General features: G+C 41.4%; 1 protein-coding gene across 2 annotated transcripts; it reads right to left on the bottom strand.

Moving 5' to 3' along the window:
• Nucleotides 1–1,106: 1,106 nt before the first annotated feature.
• Nucleotides 1,107–16,339, bottom strand: capn3a (calpain 3a, (p94)). Of its 2 annotated transcripts, none has more exons than XM_061082575.1 (21): nucleotides 16,088–16,339; nucleotides 15,689–15,758; nucleotides 14,754–14,872; nucleotides 14,426–14,559; nucleotides 13,774–13,942; nucleotides 12,173–12,256; nucleotides 11,987–12,081; nucleotides 11,781–11,858; nucleotides 9,987–10,147; nucleotides 9,731–9,900; nucleotides 9,346–9,357; nucleotides 9,013–9,221; nucleotides 7,018–7,061; nucleotides 5,855–6,084; nucleotides 3,672–3,729; nucleotides 3,499–3,563; nucleotides 3,132–3,200; nucleotides 2,581–2,659; nucleotides 2,298–2,414; nucleotides 1,983–2,041; nucleotides 1,107–1,222 (listed from the first exon to the last, which is right to left on the bottom strand). In XM_061082575.1, the coding sequence occupies exons 1-21, from the start codon at nucleotides 16,337–16,339 to the stop codon at nucleotides 1,196–1,198; spliced, it is 2,301 nt and encodes a 766-aa protein (XP_060938558.1). In that variant the 3' UTR covers nucleotides 1,107–1,195. The 2 variants fall into 2 exon arrangements, with proteins under 2 accessions (XP_060938558.1, XP_060938559.1); XM_061082576.1 differs by having other exon boundaries at nucleotides 5,855–5,932; nucleotides 7,025–7,061.
• Nucleotides 16,340–17,998: the final 1,659 nt, after the last annotated feature.

Here is a 17,998-nt window from a genome sequence, read left to right as displayed (position 1 = left end):
TATTACCTTAAAGGACAAAAAACAAATGTATTTGTTGTGTACTTTGACTTTGAAGGTTTGATCCATGTCCCATCCGCTAACAGGGAGGAGGCGGGGTTTATGACAGGTACAGCAGCCAGCCACCAGGGGGCTATCGAGGCCTTTTGGCTTCACTTTTGCTATCGTGTCGTCCATCTTTACGACGTCTGTGGTCAGAGCAGCCATCTTCAAATCAACATCAACACGTTCGGTGACAGTCAAACCAATGACTACACATTTATTTATTTATTAGATTAAGATGGTTAAAAATGCAGTACACTCATTAGACCAAAGCCTTAATACTTAATAATAAAAATCACAAAAAGCTGCAGTCCAACCCCTTTAGCCGTAATCTTTCAAATCCATATTTGACTCTTGTAAAATAAAACAACTTGTCAGCTCCACGTTGTTGTTCTTGAGTCTCATCCGTCCACGTGCGGAGCTGAACGACAGGCGGACTGGACACTTTCAGGGGTGTGGGTGGGGGGTGTGGGGGGTGTGGGTGGGGGGGCTCGTACCCAGGATGTGGCACCAGTGAGGGCGAACTGACTAACGTGCTACTCAAGGCCAACGATAAACCCAGGTGTATTATTTTATTGACAAAAATAAGTGAGTGAAAAACAGGATGAGGGCAGAGTGAGGCCCACAGATCATCTGAGGAAATGTTGTGTCGGGGGTGATTCACAAGTTTATTCATTGTCCACCAGGGGGAAAGACGGAGGGAGGGGGTGGGGGGGTGAACAGTAAACCAGCACAGAGATGTTTCACCAGCAGAGGCACTGTGAGGTATTGTGACAGAAAAAAAGGAGGTTGTGTGTGTTTGATGCCTGAGAAATGTACGGAACAAAGCACGGGTGAGTTTGAAAAAAAAAAAAGAAAGAAATGAAAAGTCTTTTAAAAAACCCAGAAAGAAACAAAGCGAATGACTGAAAGGAGACTTGAGATCCTGATGATAAAGGACGATGCGAAAAGGCCCGAGACCTACTGTCGAGAGAGAGAAGTGGAGAAGGTGAAACGCCGGAGAGGAGCGAGAGAGCGGAGGAGGAGCCGGGAGGAGGTGGAGGAGGAGATGAGGTGGATGAGAGCTGACGGCCGTCGGGGGAACACTGAATGTTGAGGTAAAGGCAGGTCTGGTCCTCGTGTGGAGTGGAGCTCACCTGGGAGAGGAGCGGCCTTTCTAGGCGTACATGGTCAACTGGAGCCACTGAGCAGGAGAGAGAGAGGGAAACATCCAACAGTGACTTCAGGTCGTTCAAATCAAATCTGACCTTATTGTTATTTTACATACAACAGCAGTGCAGGCAGAAGGACATGGCTTCTCCCTGGGATCACAATGACATAATCAATTTACATGTTACTCTATTACTTACATTTTAATATTACTTTCATTGTTGAGCATCACATTGAATGAGGCATTTTCTGTCATGTTAAGTTAGTGTGAATAAATCAAATAACTTGAGATTTAATTCAATAACTTTAACTTCTACATGGATATATATATATATACATTAATTAAACACACACTTTATTCAAGACGTCTTCTCACCATGCTTTTCTTACTTTAAAATTCAAATTCATTATTCGTATTATTATCTCAACAAAATTAAAAGCATAATGTTTGCAGGGAAGTTCTGTCGTAGCATAATAAAGTAAAGTTAGTAAAAAAAATACAGAAAAACTACAATAAGATACAGTAATATGATCAAATGTGTATTTCCAACACAAATAAATGAAAATCATAAGAACAAATTCATTAAAATTAGACATCAGGCGAGAAAATCAATTGGAGAAGTTGAGTGAAGTTGTAGTTTTGCATTTGTTTTCATGGTTTTTAAACTACTGCATCATAATTGTGTTTTTATGTTTATTCCTGTGTTCTTAATGGTGTGTTATCGACCCAGTGAACCTCCAGTAGATGTGTTTCCTGACATGGATTGAAAGCGTTCGCCCAGTTCACGTCTTACCTCCAGCACACTGAGTCTGATGGTTCCATCTCCGTCCTGGTCAAAGGCCTGAAACGCTCCTGTAGAGAAACACCACCACACTGCAGCTGTGACTCAACACACGTGAAATTCAAAGGATACTGCACACAATGTTACACAACAGGAAATAAACACCAATCATGGATTCGCTATCGAAACAAATGGGGATTTTTCTAAATGTCCTGTGCATCAGTTTATACACATTTAACCACAATTTTAAAAGACATATTTGGCATCTTTGAAGACGTAGTTTCTCACACAGCTCATGTATCTTCAGTAGTTCTCACACTGACTTACTGAACATGGCCTCGAGCCGCACCAGGCAGCTGATGAAGCTGTCGAAGTCGATGTTCATGCTCTCGTTGGCGTAGCGCATGGTGATGATGTCGTACAGCTGGTTGTTGAGACGGAAGCCTGAGCGGGACACAAGACACATGACTGTACAGTGACAAGAAGATTCAGAGGGTGAGTTCAAGCTGGAAGTTCATGTGCAGCAACAAGACTGAATCATTCCTACTGTCGTCAAACAGCTCACTCAGAACATCAGAGCATTTCAGATTTCTCGGTGTGTGTTATTCACCTGCGTCGTTGACGGCGTTCCTCATCTCGTAGCTGTTGATGCTGCCGGTCTGATCCGCGTTGTAATGTTTAAAGATTCCCTGAAAGAGACCACGAGTGAATTTGACGTAGATCAAACGTTTAACCTGCGGCTCCGTATTGTTTTAAAGCAACACCGTGTAACTTTTACAACGGCAATAAATAAACACAACTGAACTCTGGATATTACCCATGATCCTCTGCTTCCTGAACCAGAGGAGCTGCCACCAAACTCTGATCAGAATGCTTCCTATTTTAAAAGTTGCCTGGTGAATATTGGAGATAAACTCTGTTTTTGAATAACTTCTGAGTCTTTTTAACTGATCCACAGTTCAGTTTCTGACGGTTGATTCTGAGACTCTCCGTCAGTTCCTCACTTCTCACACTCAACGATCAAAATGACTTTCATCAAGCTGCTGTTTTAAGGTGAAAAAGTTGCACAGTGTTCCTTCGATGCTTTAAATGTGAAACATGATTAAACTCAGTATAATGTGAAGTTCTCAAATGATTGAAAAGCAGAACCAGCACCCCCACCTGCCACTGTTTGATCTTATTCCACAGATGTCTGAACTCCTGCAGGTTGAGTCGACCGGTCCCGTCCATCTGAGCCGACGCCGTTAAGACCAACATCATGTGACCACTGGCTTCATATTCCAGTTCATTATCATTCAGGTGTCAAACAAACAGAGGGCACTGTGAGAGGCACAACCTGCCGAGACCCTTGTTGTGGGTCTGTGATCGACGCCCAAAGGGCCGAGGCTCCACTTCACCTCGCTGCCCCCCCGCAAACACACGGGAACAAAACCCAGAACACAGTAAAAAGTCACATGATCCTTGTCAGTGGAGATTCTCAACACAAATCACAGACAACACAGCCCGATGCACTCGATACAAAGGATACGTCCATCAGAGCAATCATGCTCCTGCAGCTCTCCAGGCTGAAGCCCTCCGTGTTCAGGTCCTTATCTGGAGGGGGGGGGGGGGCAAACATAAAGGATTGTTTATGGGTTGGTTGAACTCATCTGTGACATTATGACAAGTTTAAGATTAGATATCCGGTTGTTTTAGACTCACGTTTGGTGATCACTTTGTTGAGAACGTTTTTCAGTTCGTTGGCTGTTATTTCCATGTCCTGAGAGAGGAAGAGGAAACAGAGGAAGAGGAAACAGAGGGAGAGGAAACAGAGAAGGAAGAACCAGAGGAAGAAGAAGAAACAGGAAACAGAGGAGGAAGTGACAGAGGAGGAAGAAATAGAGGAAGAGGAAAACAGAGGAAGAAGTAACAGAGGAGGAAGAAACAGAGGAAGAAGAAACAGAGGAAGAGGAAACAGAGGAGGAAGTGACAGAGGAGAACGAAACAGAGGAAGAGGAAACAGAAGAAGAAGAAATAGAGGAAGAGGAAAACAGAGGAAGAAGAAACAGAGGAAGAAGAAACAGAGGAGGAAGTGACAGAGGAAGAGGAAACAGAGGATGCAGTGACAGAGGAGGAAGAAGAAACAGTGGAAGAAGAAACAGGGGAGAAAGAAACAGAGGAAGAAACAGAGGAAGAGGAAACAGAGGAAGAAGAAATAGAGGAAGAGGAAAACAGAGGAAGAAGAAACAGAGGAAGAAGAAACAGAGGAGGAAGTGACAGAGGAGGAAGAAACAGAGGAGAACGAAACAGAGGAGAAAGAAACAGAGGAAGAGGAAACAGAGGAAGAAACAGAGGAAGAAGAAACAGAGGGAGAGGAAACAGAGGAAGAAACAGAGGAGGAAGAAACAGAGGAAGAGGAAACAGAGGAAGAAGAAACAGAGGAGAAAGAAACAGAAGAAGAGGAAACAGAGATAGAAACAGAGGAAGAAGAAACAGAGGAAGAGGAAACAGAGGAAGAGAAACAGAAGAAGAGGAAACAGAGGAAGAAACAGAGGAAGAAGAAACAGAGGGAGAGGAAACAGAGGAAGAAACAGAGGAGGAAGAAACAGAGGAAGAAGAAACAGAGGAGAAAGAAACAGAAGAAGAGGAAACAGAGATAGAAACAGAGGAAGAAGAAACAGAGGGAGAGGAAACAGAGGAAGAAACAGAGGAGGAAGAAACAGAGGAAGAGGAAACAGAGGAAGAAGAAACAGAGGAGAAAGAAACAGAGGAAGAAGAAACAGAGGAGAAAGAAACAGAAGAAGAGGAAACAGAGATAGAAACAGAGGAAGAAGAAACAGAGGAAGAAGAAACAGAGGAGAAAGAAACAGAAGAAGAGGAAACAGAGATAGAAACAGAGGAAGAAGAAACAGAGGAAGAGGAAACAAAGGAAGAAGAAAACAGAGGAAGAGGAAAACAGAGGAAGAAGAAACAGAGGAAGAAGAAACAGAGGAGGAAGACGAAACAGAGGAAGAAGTGACAGAGGAAGAAGAAACAGAGGAGGAAGAAACAGAGGAAGAAGAAACAGAGGAAGAAGAAACAGAGGAGGAAGAAACAGAGGAAGAAGTGACAGAGGAAGAAGAAACAGAGGATGAAGAAACAGAGGAAGAAGAAACAGAGGAGGAAGAAACAGAGGAAGAAGAAACAGAGGAAGAAGAAACAGAGGAAGAGGAAACAGAGGAGGAAGTGACAGAGGAAGAAGAAAACAGAGGAAGAAGAAACAGAGGAAGAAGAAACAAAGGAAGAGGAAACAGAGGAAGAAGAAATAGAGGAAGAAACAGAGGAAGAGGAAACAGAGGAAGAAGTGACAGAGGAGGAAGAAACAGAGGAAGAGGAAGTAGAAAACAGAGGAGGAAGAAACAGAAGAAGAAGAAACAGAGGAAGAGGAAGTGACAGAGGAAGAAGAAACAGAGAAGAAACAGAAGAAGAAACAGAAGAAGAAACAGAGGAAGAAACAGTGGAAGAAGAAACAGAGGAAGAGGAAACAGAGGAAGAAGAACCAGAGGAAGAGGAAGTGACAGAGGAAGAAGTAAACAGAGAAGAAACAGAGGAAGAAGAAACAGAGGAAGAAGAAACAGAGGAAGAAGAAACAGAGGAAGAGGAAACAGAGGAAAAGGAAACAGAGGAAGAGTTTTCAAACACTTATATAACTCATTAACATGTAAATCAACAGCTGCTGTGAAGAATGATTCATTAGCGTTGACACTTCCACCAAGGTTCTGTTTCATCTGTGCTTGATAGTTTGTCTGTGAACAAGATTATATGAGAACTACTGGACAGAATACCACAAAACTTGGTGGAAGGATGCAGAACAGATGAGGGAAGAACCCATCACATTTTGCAGCGGCTCCGGATCCTGCACTCACATCTCCAGCTATCTCCTGAAAAATAGTCCGGAACTGCTGGTCCTCCTCGCTCTCCTCCCCCGCCGAGGCCGGTGCCGGCTGAGGCGTCGTGGAGCCACAGAGCAGAGAGAGAGAAACCAGACGTGAAGGGAAGAACATGTGGAGATCCGTGAAAATCTCATTTGGTGTGATCGGGAATAATAATGAACCTTTTTGACTTACACAGCAAAATCTGTAGTGTTGTTTTTTCAGTGTTATTTTTGAGTTGGTGGGTGTTGATTTGGGAGTTGTTTTAACACCACTCGTGTTAAAAAAGCTCTGCGAGCGTTGTCAATCAAGCGAGTTAAATGTTAACACCTGTGACTGAGTTAGATTCAAAATGAACTCTCATAGTGAAATGAAATAATATGATTTTAGTGTTAAAAATACACTTTAATGTGTCATAAAATAACACTATGTATGTTAAAAATTAACTCTCATAGTGAAATGAAATAACATGATTTTAGTGTTAAAAATACACTTTAATGAGTCATAAAATAACACTATGTATGTTAAAAATTAACTCTCATAGTGAAATGAAATAACATGATTTTAGTGTTAAAAATACACTTTAATGTGTCATAAAATAACACTATGTATGTTAAAAATTAACTCTCATAGTGAAATGAAATAACATGATTTTAGTGTTAAAAATACACTTTAATGTGTCATAAAATAACACTATGTATGTTAAAAATTAACTCTCATAGTGAAATGAAATAACATGATTTTAGTGTTAAAAATACACTTTAATGAGTCATAAAATAACACTATGTATGTTAAAAATTAACTCTCATAGTGAAATGAAATAACATGATTTTAGTGTTAAAAATACACTTTAATGTGTCATAAAATAACACTATGTATGTTAAAAATGAACACTCACAGTGAAAGGGAATAACACCATTTAGAGTTTAAGGTGCACTTATGTGGTGTCATAAAATAACACCAAGGGTTTCAAATATTTATCACTGTTAAAGAGTTAAAATATTAACACTTTTCAAAGTGTAATTTTAACTCAGAATCCGTGAGGATTATAAAGACTCAGAAAAAGTGTTAAATTTAACACTCCCGATTTTGCTGTGTAGTTTATGACTTTGTTTTCCCGGCGAGCAAGAAGAGAATTGAGACTTCTTAAAAACCATGACTCACCACTGGATGGTCAGCCTCGATCCTGTTCTCTATCTCCCTGGATGAAGACCAACAAACAGCAGTCACCATGGTGACAACAACATCTCATCTGGACCATAAGCCTGTACAATACTGTTGCCTACAAACACAGATCTACAAATCATCTCATTCTCATCAGTTAGCTGTGAAATCCTGAGCTGCAGAAACATCTCGTCACATACTCACATTAGACAGACTGTTATAAATAAGCTGTGAATAAAAGCTGTTAGTTTAGCGCCACCTGCTGCTTCCTCCAGGGACAACATGTTCTCTTGATTTGTCTCATTTAGGGTCGTAGACGTCCTCGTCTCCTGCTTTTACAAATTTGAGTCACAAAGGATTTAACATCGACTCTACAGCACAAGGAGGCTGTCAAATAATAAATGATTCTGAATCTGATCTGAAATACAAGGAGGTTTGAACTAATGTTATTAACACTGATTTATTTGCAGAGAAGTGACCCATGTGATGGGACCAGTGTGGCCGTGCACATCCATCCCAGCCTGATTCCCAGCCGGCTCTGGGGTCCGTCAGAGGGCTCTGGGGGTCCGGCTCGGCCTGGTCCTCCTGTTTGTCGAGGCTGGAGTATGCAGCACTGAATATTTTTGAAAGTTTACCGGATCATTCCCAAATCTGAAGTGGCTTGTCCTAAAAAAGATTCCATAACAGCTTCGAACTGGGGCCGATTTCTTCCAGCTCTACAAATCAAATTGCCGTTAACATGGTTTGTTCTCGGTGGTTTGTGTCCCCCCCACCCCCCCGCCAAGCAGCAAAGAAACCCACCCGTCATTCAACAAATAACACAAACCTGTAATTTCTAATGCACTCAGATGACACATCACTGTTAAACTGTCTAACTCTGCTCTCCTGCTGCTTCAATAAGAACAAGCAGGGCTGGGTCTTCCCCTGAGGAATAACTGTATATATAAAAGGTGTGAAAAATCTTTCTTGCCTCAAGAGGACTTGAAATAAATTCAAACAGGCATAAGAACTGTTTATTCTATTAATAAACAGTTAATAGTTTAACAATATAACTGTTTATTCTATTAATAAACAGTTCTGATCCCTGTATTGAATTTGAAATAAATAAATTCAAACAGCCTGTTCGAATTTATTTCAAGTCCTTGTGAGGCAAGAAAGATTTTTCACACCTTTTAAATATACAGTTATATATAAAAGGTGTGAAAAATTCAAACAGGGATCAGAACTGTTTATTAATAGAATAAACTGTTCATTAATAGAATACACAGTTCTGATCCCTGTTTGAATTTATTTCAAGTCCTCGTGAGGGAAGAAAGATTTTGATTTTGAGAGAAAGATTCTGAAGAATTGAGCCGGTTTGGTTTAAAATGATGAATTTATCAGTTGATGAATCAAAGCAATCAACTGGAGATAATTGGCAGTTAATTATTTGCTGGTTCCAACTTCTTGAAATAAGAATTTAACTTTTATGAGAGTAAAAATTTGTGTATTGAGAAAGATTTTGATTTTGAGAGAAAGATTCTGAAGAATTGAGCCGGTTTGGTTTAAAATGATACATTTATCAATTGATTAAATAAATCAATCAACTGGAGATAATTGGCAGTTAATTATTTGCTGGTTCCAGCTTCTTGAAATTAGAATTTAACTTTTATGATAGGAAAATTTGTGTCTTTGAGTTCTGTGTGAGATATTTTGCTGAAGTTTCTTACGGAACTTTTAGAGAATAAAATAAATAGGTTAATGAATGATGAAAATAATGTTAAATTGCAGCTCTAACCTTTGTTATGACTCTCGAGTGTTTTTTGAAGAGAATCCTATTCAGTTTATTTACATGATTCTGCTAAATGAAGTATTTCAATACCCAGCCCTGCTTCTAAACATAGGATCAACATGAGTGGAATAGAATAAGCATCTACCAACAAACACATGTAACTGTCTCCACACTATGAACCCACTCCCCCCCCCCCCTGCAGCCCTCACCCACTCACTCTGAGGTGTTCTTCTTCTCGGAGAAGACGCGCAGGATGAACTCGCCCTCCTGGTGCGGCTCGTAGGTGGAGGGCACGATGACGTACTCGCCCGGGCTCAGGCGGAAGCGCTGGGTCACCTCGCGCAGGTTGATGTAGGACTTGCAGCGAGCCTTGGAGGAGTTGAAGAGGAAGAAGTCCTTCTGCATGTGCTGCTTGTTGCCATGCATCTAAAGAAACAGATTCAACCCATAATATGTAATATCATATATACAAAACAAAACAACAAATAGATAGAATAGAATTCAAACAGACAGTGTGGGGGCTGCTCAGTCTGGTTTACACCTTCCTTACCTCCTTTGGCACCTGGAGAGAGAGAGAGAGAGAGAGAACAACAGTGCTTGTGTAAATAGAAGATAGAAATCCAAATTATATTTATCACTTTGAATACTTCTGAACATCAGAACTGCAACAGCTGATAGTTATGTTTTGTTGGTTTTTATGATTGTGGACGTGAATATGCAAAAGCTACTGGATGGATTCCATGAAACTTGGTGGAAGGATGTGATAAAGGTCAGAGAAGAGGGCTACATTTTTCTGCTGATCCAGATCGGGGGGGTAGATCCCCATTATTTTCTTTAACTTTGTGAGATATGTTGTTTTTTGACAAATTTCTTCAAAAATACAAAAGTATGAAGATGGGGCCAAGAATAGAAACATGAGAACTAAACCCGGGCACCTCATAAATGGCGAATCCGATGGTGAAGAGGTTGGCGCCCATCTTGCGCTCTTTCCGCCTGTTCTTCTGCATCAGAGCCACCACGAAGGTGCAGCCCACCTCGTTGTCCTCGGGGTCGTCGTCCTCCTCCAGCAGACGCAGGCGGTACTGAGGGTTGGTCCAGAAAGTGTCTGCAGCACAGAGAGCGTGGGATTGATATCATATTAATCCTGGAGATTAGTTGTTTCCTGCTGTTTCCTCAGTGAGAGACACTCACCTGGATAGTTCCTGCAGCCTCCGGCGGAGCAGCCTCTCACCCAGCGGCCCTCGTTCACAGAAACCGTCCACTTGTGGATCTTATCGTCCTCCAGGGCGTCGGGGGTGAGGTTGCAGATCTCAATCTTGGTGTAGTTCTTCTTGAAATCCTCGAATGACATCCTGGACGGGAAGAGACACCATCAGGAGGAAGAAAAGCTGCTGTCAAACTGTTAGAAACTCACACGAGTGGCTGATTAAATGCTGGTTGTAATACACCTGGATTTACTCTAAAATAAAAGAAGGTGAAATAGAGGAAGAAGAAAACAGAGGAAGAAGAAACAGAGGAAGAAGAAAACAGAGGAAGAAGAACCAGAGGAATAAGAAACAGAGGAATAAGAAAACAGAGGAAGAAGAACCAGAGGAAGAAGAACCAGAGGAAGAGGAAACAGAGGGAGTGGAAACAGAGGAAGAAGAAACAGAGGAAGAAGAAAACAGAGGAAGACGAAACAGAGAAAGACGAAACAGAGAAAGACGAAACAGAGGAGGAAGAAACAGAAGAAGAGGAAAGGAAGAAACAGAGGAAGAAGAGACAGAGGAGGAAGAAACAGGAGGAAAAAGAAACAGAGGAAGAGGAAATAGAGGAAGTAGAAAACAGAGGAGGAAGAAACAGAGGAAAAAGAAACATTGGAAGAAGAAACAGAGGAAGAAGAAACAGAGGAAGAAGAAAACAGAGGAAGAAGAAACAGAGGAAGAGGAAACAGAGGAAGAAGAAACAGGAGGAAGAAGAAATAGGTGAAGAGGAAAACAGAGGAAGAAGAAACAGAGGAAGAAGAAAACAGAGGGAGACGAAACAGAGGAGGAAGAAACAGAGGAGGAAGAAACAGAGGAAAAAGAAACATTGGAAGAAGAAACAGAGGAAGAAGAAACAGAGGAAGAAGAAAACAGAGGAAGAAGAAACAGAGGAAGAGGAAACAGAGGAAGAAGAAACAGGAGGAAGAAGAAATAGGTGAAGAGGAAAACAGAGGAAGAAGAAACAGAGGAAGAAGAAAACAGAGGGAGACGAAACAGAGGAGGAAGAAACAGAAGAAGAGGAAAGGAAGAAACAGAGGAAGAAGAGACAGAGGAGGAAGAAACAGAAGAAGAAGAAACAGAGGAGGAAGAAACAGAAGAAGAGGAAAGGAAGAAACAGAGGAAGAAGAGACAGAGGAGGAAGAAACAGAGGAGGAAGAAACAGAGGAAATGGAAACAGAAGAAGTAGAAAACAGAGGAGGAAGAAACAGAGGAAGAAGAAACATTGGAAGAAGAAACAGCGGAAGAAGAAACAGAGGAAGAAGAAAACAGAGGAAGAAGAAAACAGAGGAAGAAGAACCAGAGGAAGAGGAAACAGAGGGAGAGGAAACAGAGGAAGAAGAAATAGAGGAAGAGGAAAACAGAGGAAGAAGAAACAGAGGAAGACGAAAACAGAGGAAGACGAAACAGAGGAAGAAGAAACAGAGGAGGAAGAAACAGAAGAAGAGGAAAGGAAGAAACAGAGGAAGAAGAGACAGAGGAGGAAGAAACAGAAGAAGAGGAAAGGAAGAAACAGAGGAGGAAGAGACAGAGGAAGAGGAAAGGAAGAAACAGAGGAAGAAGAAAGGAAGAAACAGAGGAAGAAGAGACAGAGGAGGAAGAAACAGAGGAAGAAACTGATTAAATGCTGGTTGTGATACACTGGATTTACTAAAATAAAAGACTCTGCAGAAACATAGGAGTGTTTCTAGAATCCACATTTCACAACAGGACTGAACAGCAGTGGAGTTTGGTGTTTTCTCACCAGAACTCTCCGTCCTCGGCGCTCTGGTGCTGCAGCTTTTCCTTCTCAGTCTTGGACAGTGAGGCCCACTCCTTAGAGCTGAAGGGAAGAAAACAAGAGACTTATTCTCATCAAAGTGTTGTAAGAATTCAAAAAGATATAAAAAGTGAACCAGTGGAGCAGAACACATAAAGGATTATGGGTAAAGGTGGTTAAAGGGTCCGTACTTGTCGCTCCAGGGGCCGTTCCACTCCACTTGTCCCCACGGGTTCCTGAGACGCACCAGACGGACTTTAGCGTCCTTGTGCTGAGACGATTTACACTGAAGGAAACAGACGGATTCACCTTTAAACTCTCATCCACTCATATTGTCTCCACTTGTGATAAACTACCCACAATCCCGCCTGTTTTACCTCCTCCACCGCCGTCACAGAGTAGGCGTGACCCTTCACCAGTCCCGTCACAGTCCGAGTCTCGAAGCGAGCAGGAACCAGGGACTGAAGGGAAAACAAAGTATATATATATATATATATAATATCACATTAACACAAGGAATAAACACCAATACTATAAAACATTCAGAATTATAAACAAGAAATAGAATAAAACAGGAAATTGTGACAAAAAAAATTGTTAAATTTATGTGCTGGCATAAAAAAAAGCAATATTACTTTATTTTATTAATGTTTATTATTTTATTATGTGACCTAAGGGGAAATATAGAGATTTTATGAATACAGTCTGAAATTCTAAGAATAAAAGTCATAATTTAAGGGTATTATATACTATATATACTGTACTATTCTTATATACTGTCTAACAATAACATTACCATCATATCATCAGTACTATTAACATCATCTTGCCACTGCACTTTATCTGCCTATTTTATTTTATTTTATCTTGGGCTTCTGTTTTTTATTCTTTCTACCTCAATATTTTTTATTTTATTCTATTGTATTGTATTTTATTGTATTCAAATATACCGGCTGCTATGACGACTTAATTTCCCTACTTAATAAAGTACTCTATCTATCTATCTATCTATCTATCTATCTATCTATCTATCTATCTATCTATCTATCTATCTATCTATCTATCTATCTATCTATCTATCTATCTATCTATCTATCTATCTATCTATCTATCTATCTATCTATCTATCTATCTATCTATCTATCTATCTATCTATCTATCTATCTATCTATCTATCTATCTATCTATCTATCTATCTATCTATCTATTTGTGATATAAGGAATGTGGAGCATCTTGTGAGGTTATCCTTTATTATAGGTTTTTAGAAATAATGAATTAATCTTTTGTCAGCTCCATATTATCATAAGTATGAGGACTTTGAAAAGATTGTGAAGAAGGAGGAGGAGGGAATTGGCTCTTTGTGAGATTCAAAGAGGTTTCATAGTTTCTCAGGAATCAGGGAGATTGATTCGAGATTCATATTCTTAAACAAATCCATATAACTCTGTCGTAGAAATCAACAGGAGCACACTTCTTGTTTTTGGTGACCATGTGTGGTTGGTGCTTCTAGCTCCTCTCGTTAAATAACCTATATTACTTTATTTTATTAATGTTTATTATTTTATTATGTGACCTAAGGGCAAAAATAGTAGTACCAAAAAAAGAGATTTTATGAGTAAAGTCTTTAAATTATAAGAAAAAAAGTCATAATTTTAGGCTATGTGTAATATAAGGAATGTGGAGCTTCTTGTGAGGTTATCCTTTATTATAGGTTTTTAGAAATAATTAAATCCTTCATCTTTTGTCACATCAGCTTCATATTATCATAAGTATGAGGACTTTGAAAAGATTGTGAAGAAGGAGGAGGAGGGAATTTGCTCTTTGTGATATTCTAAGAGGTTTCATAGTTTCTCAGGAATCAGGGAGATTGATTCGAGATTCATATTCTACAACAAATCCCTATAACTCTGTCGTAGAAATCAACAGGAGCACACTTCTTGTTTTTTGTGACCTGTGAGATACAGACTGGAGACTCACATCGATGGAGCAGCCCATCAGGGAGCCTCTCTCCAGAGCTTTCTTCATGATCTTGTAGAGCTCTTTAGGAGCCTCCTTCATCTCGTAGAACTCCGTGACCCCCCCGGTGAAGTCCTCCATGGCCTCGGTGGTGTTTCCTCCCTTCAGGGCCTCGTAGGAGCCGTGGAGTCTGGACAAGGAAGAGCCCAGAGGTCACATTTGGTCATGTTTATTATATTATTATTCAGTGTGTATACCTCAGACAAAAGAAGAGGTGTGTGCTGACTGAGGTAGTTTCCTGTTGAGCCCATATATAGTAAGTGTGAAGGAGCAGTCAAACATTCAGAGTAGAGGTCGATTAATAAGGGTATTTGAGGATACGCCGATAGTTAAGTGGTCAAAAATTTCTGATACGATACATCGTCTGATTTAAAAATGGCCTTAAATGTTGTTATCAAACCCTCATAACAATTAAATGTAATTGAGGCTTTGCATTTGACAGTTTAACCATAAACTATAAGTAAAATTAAATAAACCCATATTTTTTGTGAATATAAATGCATCTTTTTTGCATTGTTTACTCTGTAAAACACAAAACCTAATCCAGTGAATATCGAACCAGGACACCACCCCCCCACTCTCTCTACAGTAGATCTGTATTGGGTTCTCTCACTTGGCGTAGGCCTTCTCCAGCAGCGCGCTCCAGAACTCGTTCCTCTCGGCCGACTTAGTGAAGACCAGCTGGTTGTTGAAGGTCGGGATGCGGTCGTCAATGACGACATCGACCCAGTCGCCATAGCGCCAGAACTGAAGGGGAGGGGGAGGGGTCAAGGAGAAGAAACAACAACTGTCAACACTTGACTCAACAGGGCCCTTCATGAGGATTTATTCCTTTTTTTCACGATTAAATTTGAATGAGTTAAGTTAAAAGAACATGAATTCATGGGATTTCTCAGATGATAAAAGTGAACTCTCTGCTGGAGATGATGAAGGTTTCTGACCTGGAAGTGGAAGATGCCGGAGTAGCCCTCAGAGAAGCTCTGCTCCGCGGGAACAACACGGTACAGAAGCTTCTCGTTCAGGGTGAGACAAGCGATGGCCGCCAGCAACCAGCAGTCACCTGAACACAGGAAACCAGTTCATTTCAACCACAGCAGGAGGGTGGGGGGGATTACATCTGCTCTTGGGCCAGTAAATCATTTCAAACTGTGACTTGAAAGTGGGAGAAGATCAGGACGTGAACTGTTTGGACTGATGTGAGTTTGTATCCACGTCCCACACTCGACAAGAACCTGGTGTCTGTGTGATTTCCCTGGTGGTGAAGGTGAAGACCTTCTCCTCGGAGGCCTGTGGAGGAACCGACCTCCGCTGAGCGCTGACATGCTTTTCTGATTGTCCAGGTGTGTGACCACTGGGAACAATGTCAGGTTTTCAACAGGGAACAGTTGACAGTGTCTGCCAGGACCTTTGTCCCCCCCCGGTCCCCCCCGGTCCCCCCTGGTCCCCCTTTATTTGCAGTCTGAACCTGACAACAATGAGAAGTGCTGCTGGTCGGATTCCCTTCCAAAAGAGCGAGCACAATATGTGGAGGCCGCTGCAGGCAGGGAGGCCGTGTGCGGGGGGGATTGACGGGATATTTGCTCCCCTGTTTCCCCCCGAGCTGTTGAATACAGCTCCATCCACGTCTGTCCATGCAGAGACAGTTTTCTTTTAAACGCTCTCGCTGTTACTGTGATTTTACTATATCCCCCTTTTCCTAACTCCCCTCTCCTAAATGCTGCAGGCCCTGCTCCAGTAATCCTAGTGATCAGGTTGAGGTTCAAATCTAAATTCACTGTTAAATCAAACATTATAAATCTTTGGGTCGATCTTTAAATCCATTGATCCAAGGACACACAACCTCCAGGTGACAAAATGAAGGAAACGAGATGTTTACCCAGATCTCCCTGGCAGATGTCCGTCCTGCTGGCGCCTCCGACGATGAACTGAGGGTTCTCGCAGATTTCCTGCAGACGACAAACACACAGAGGAGTCGAGGATCAATCTCAGATCGGAGGTTTGAGTCAGTAAACAGATTGTAAAACTCTCTGAGAGAAACCTGTGATTAAAAGCCATCTTTATATAACTCATAAAACATCCATTATATTTGAAACATATGCACAAATCTGTGGCAACTGGGTCACTTCACGCCAACCCGACCATGCATGGATTTCCGTCACCTCTTCATCTGTAGGAGAAGTTTAACTTTCCATGCTGCTGTGAATTTAAAAGATAACTTCCCACCTCCCTCATGTGATCCATCCCCTCTTAATTCAACTCTCATCAATGTTCCTACCTTGGGCCTCTTCCAGACGATGTTCTTGACCTTGTTGGACTTGTGTCCGAGCTCTTTGAAGCCCAGGGACTCCACGGTGGCCGGGAAGGACTCATCCTCGAAGGGGGTCTTCCTCTGGATGCACTCCTGCCTCAGGGCGCTGTAGTCCTGGCTGTTGAAGCGGAGCGGCTTGTTCAGGGACCCTTCCCCGTCCCTCCGCTCTCGTTCCCGGATCAGCCGGTCGCAGAAAAAGCCAGACGGTGTGTAAGGCATCTCGTCTCGGTTGGCTTTTTCTTTCAAAAAAACAACTTTTGCCACTAGTACTAAAGTCTTACAAGCCTAAAACCCCTGGCATAAATCCAAACAGCTGATGTCTGATTGGCTCCCTGTGCGTGTGACGTCCCCCTTCCCTTCGTCACATGCATTCACCTTTGCACGTACACATGCACAGAAACACACACATCACACAAACGTCTATTTGTCGCGTTCCCATTGGCCGAGGCGGACAATGACCTCTCCCCGGCCGTGGTGCGGCGGTGCCATCATTGTTGGGCGACACAAAGGCCAGTGGGCCGCGCCAGAGGGCATGTAAAGAGTGGTGGGTATCTGCCTTGCCTCAGCAGAAGGCATTCAACCCCTTTAAACCTATTCTCAATGGAGCTCAGCATTGAGCAGTCTCAGCATAACCAGCAGGCCACTGCCATGAAGAGGAGGAGCATCCATTTTTAGCAAAAAAGCAACTTCGGTCCGATGTTTTGGTTTTTATTTTTTTTGTTGAACAGCGGAAATGAACTAATCGACTGCCTGTGTGTGTGATGATGTGTTTAAATGCCACTTATTTTACCGTACAAATGAAATTCTGGCAGAAGAAACACCGAATATAACATTTCCGATATAGAACAGAAATATAATTTTGTGAAAAGAATTAAAAATACTGAATATTTGCCGCGAGAATGAAATAAACATGGTTTAATGTTCTTAGTGTTTCTCTTCGCCTCAGGAACAACCTGAGAGTTAATACAGAATATCAGGATGTGACAGTGAAGCTGACCTTTGACCTTTTGGACAATAAACATCCTCGCTTCAATGACATTTAGTCATAATTAGAACGAGCAATCAGCCAAAAAACGCAGGTTAGAGAGGTCACAGTTACCTTTGACCTCACACCACTCAAATTGAATGTCATGAAAGAGGTAAATATCATCAGATATAAACATGACGCCTCCAGCCAGAGGAATAAAAAGCGTCTTAAAGCTTATTTGTATTTTATTACTCATCATATATTAAAATCTATATCTCTTCTATCACAATGTATTTTCTTTTCTTCTTCCTGTTAAACATCAAATCTTTAAAACGACTCTTGTTCGATATCAAACACCATCGTTCCTCGTAAACAAACATTTGTACAAGGACCTGCTACAATGGTTCAGACTCAATATCAGTAAGGAAAATAAAATCCTGGTAAAAGATTCTAACTCGCTGCATTTTCCTTCTAAATTCTCATGAAGGAATTAAGCTTGTTCCAGCGTTTGCCGTCCTATTGTGGTATTTTTGTGTTGCTCAGCAAACACCTGCTCCAGGAAGATGTCGGGTCACACGACACAATATCGATAAACTGTGACGACATGTTCAAAACAAAAGAGTCAACATTTGAAGCTTCACACAGTTTATTGAGCGGAGGAACATCGCTTTAAAACATGAATTTTACTGTTTTCCTTTCGTTCGTATTTGTCAACATGGCTTCAATTTTATTCGCTTTCTTAAACGTACAAATAGTAATATTAGGAAATAATTATTCAATTAATAAAGCGTTTTATTAAAGGTGTAGCTCTTAATAAACAGGTGTAAAGTGTAGAAAAGTGACAGTTGCTGCTCTGTGGTTGTGAGCATCCACCAACCGGTGCAGTTTCAGTCGACATGCAGTTTTTCTTT

This window comes from Limanda limanda, chromosome 12 (assembly GCF_963576545.1).
Source record: "Limanda limanda chromosome 12, fLimLim1.1, whole genome shotgun sequence".
Lineage (NCBI taxonomy): Eukaryota > Metazoa > Chordata > Actinopteri > Pleuronectiformes > Pleuronectidae > Limanda > Limanda limanda.
Note: the sequence above shows the minus strand (reverse complement) of the source record. Positions and strands in the feature narration are given on the sequence as shown.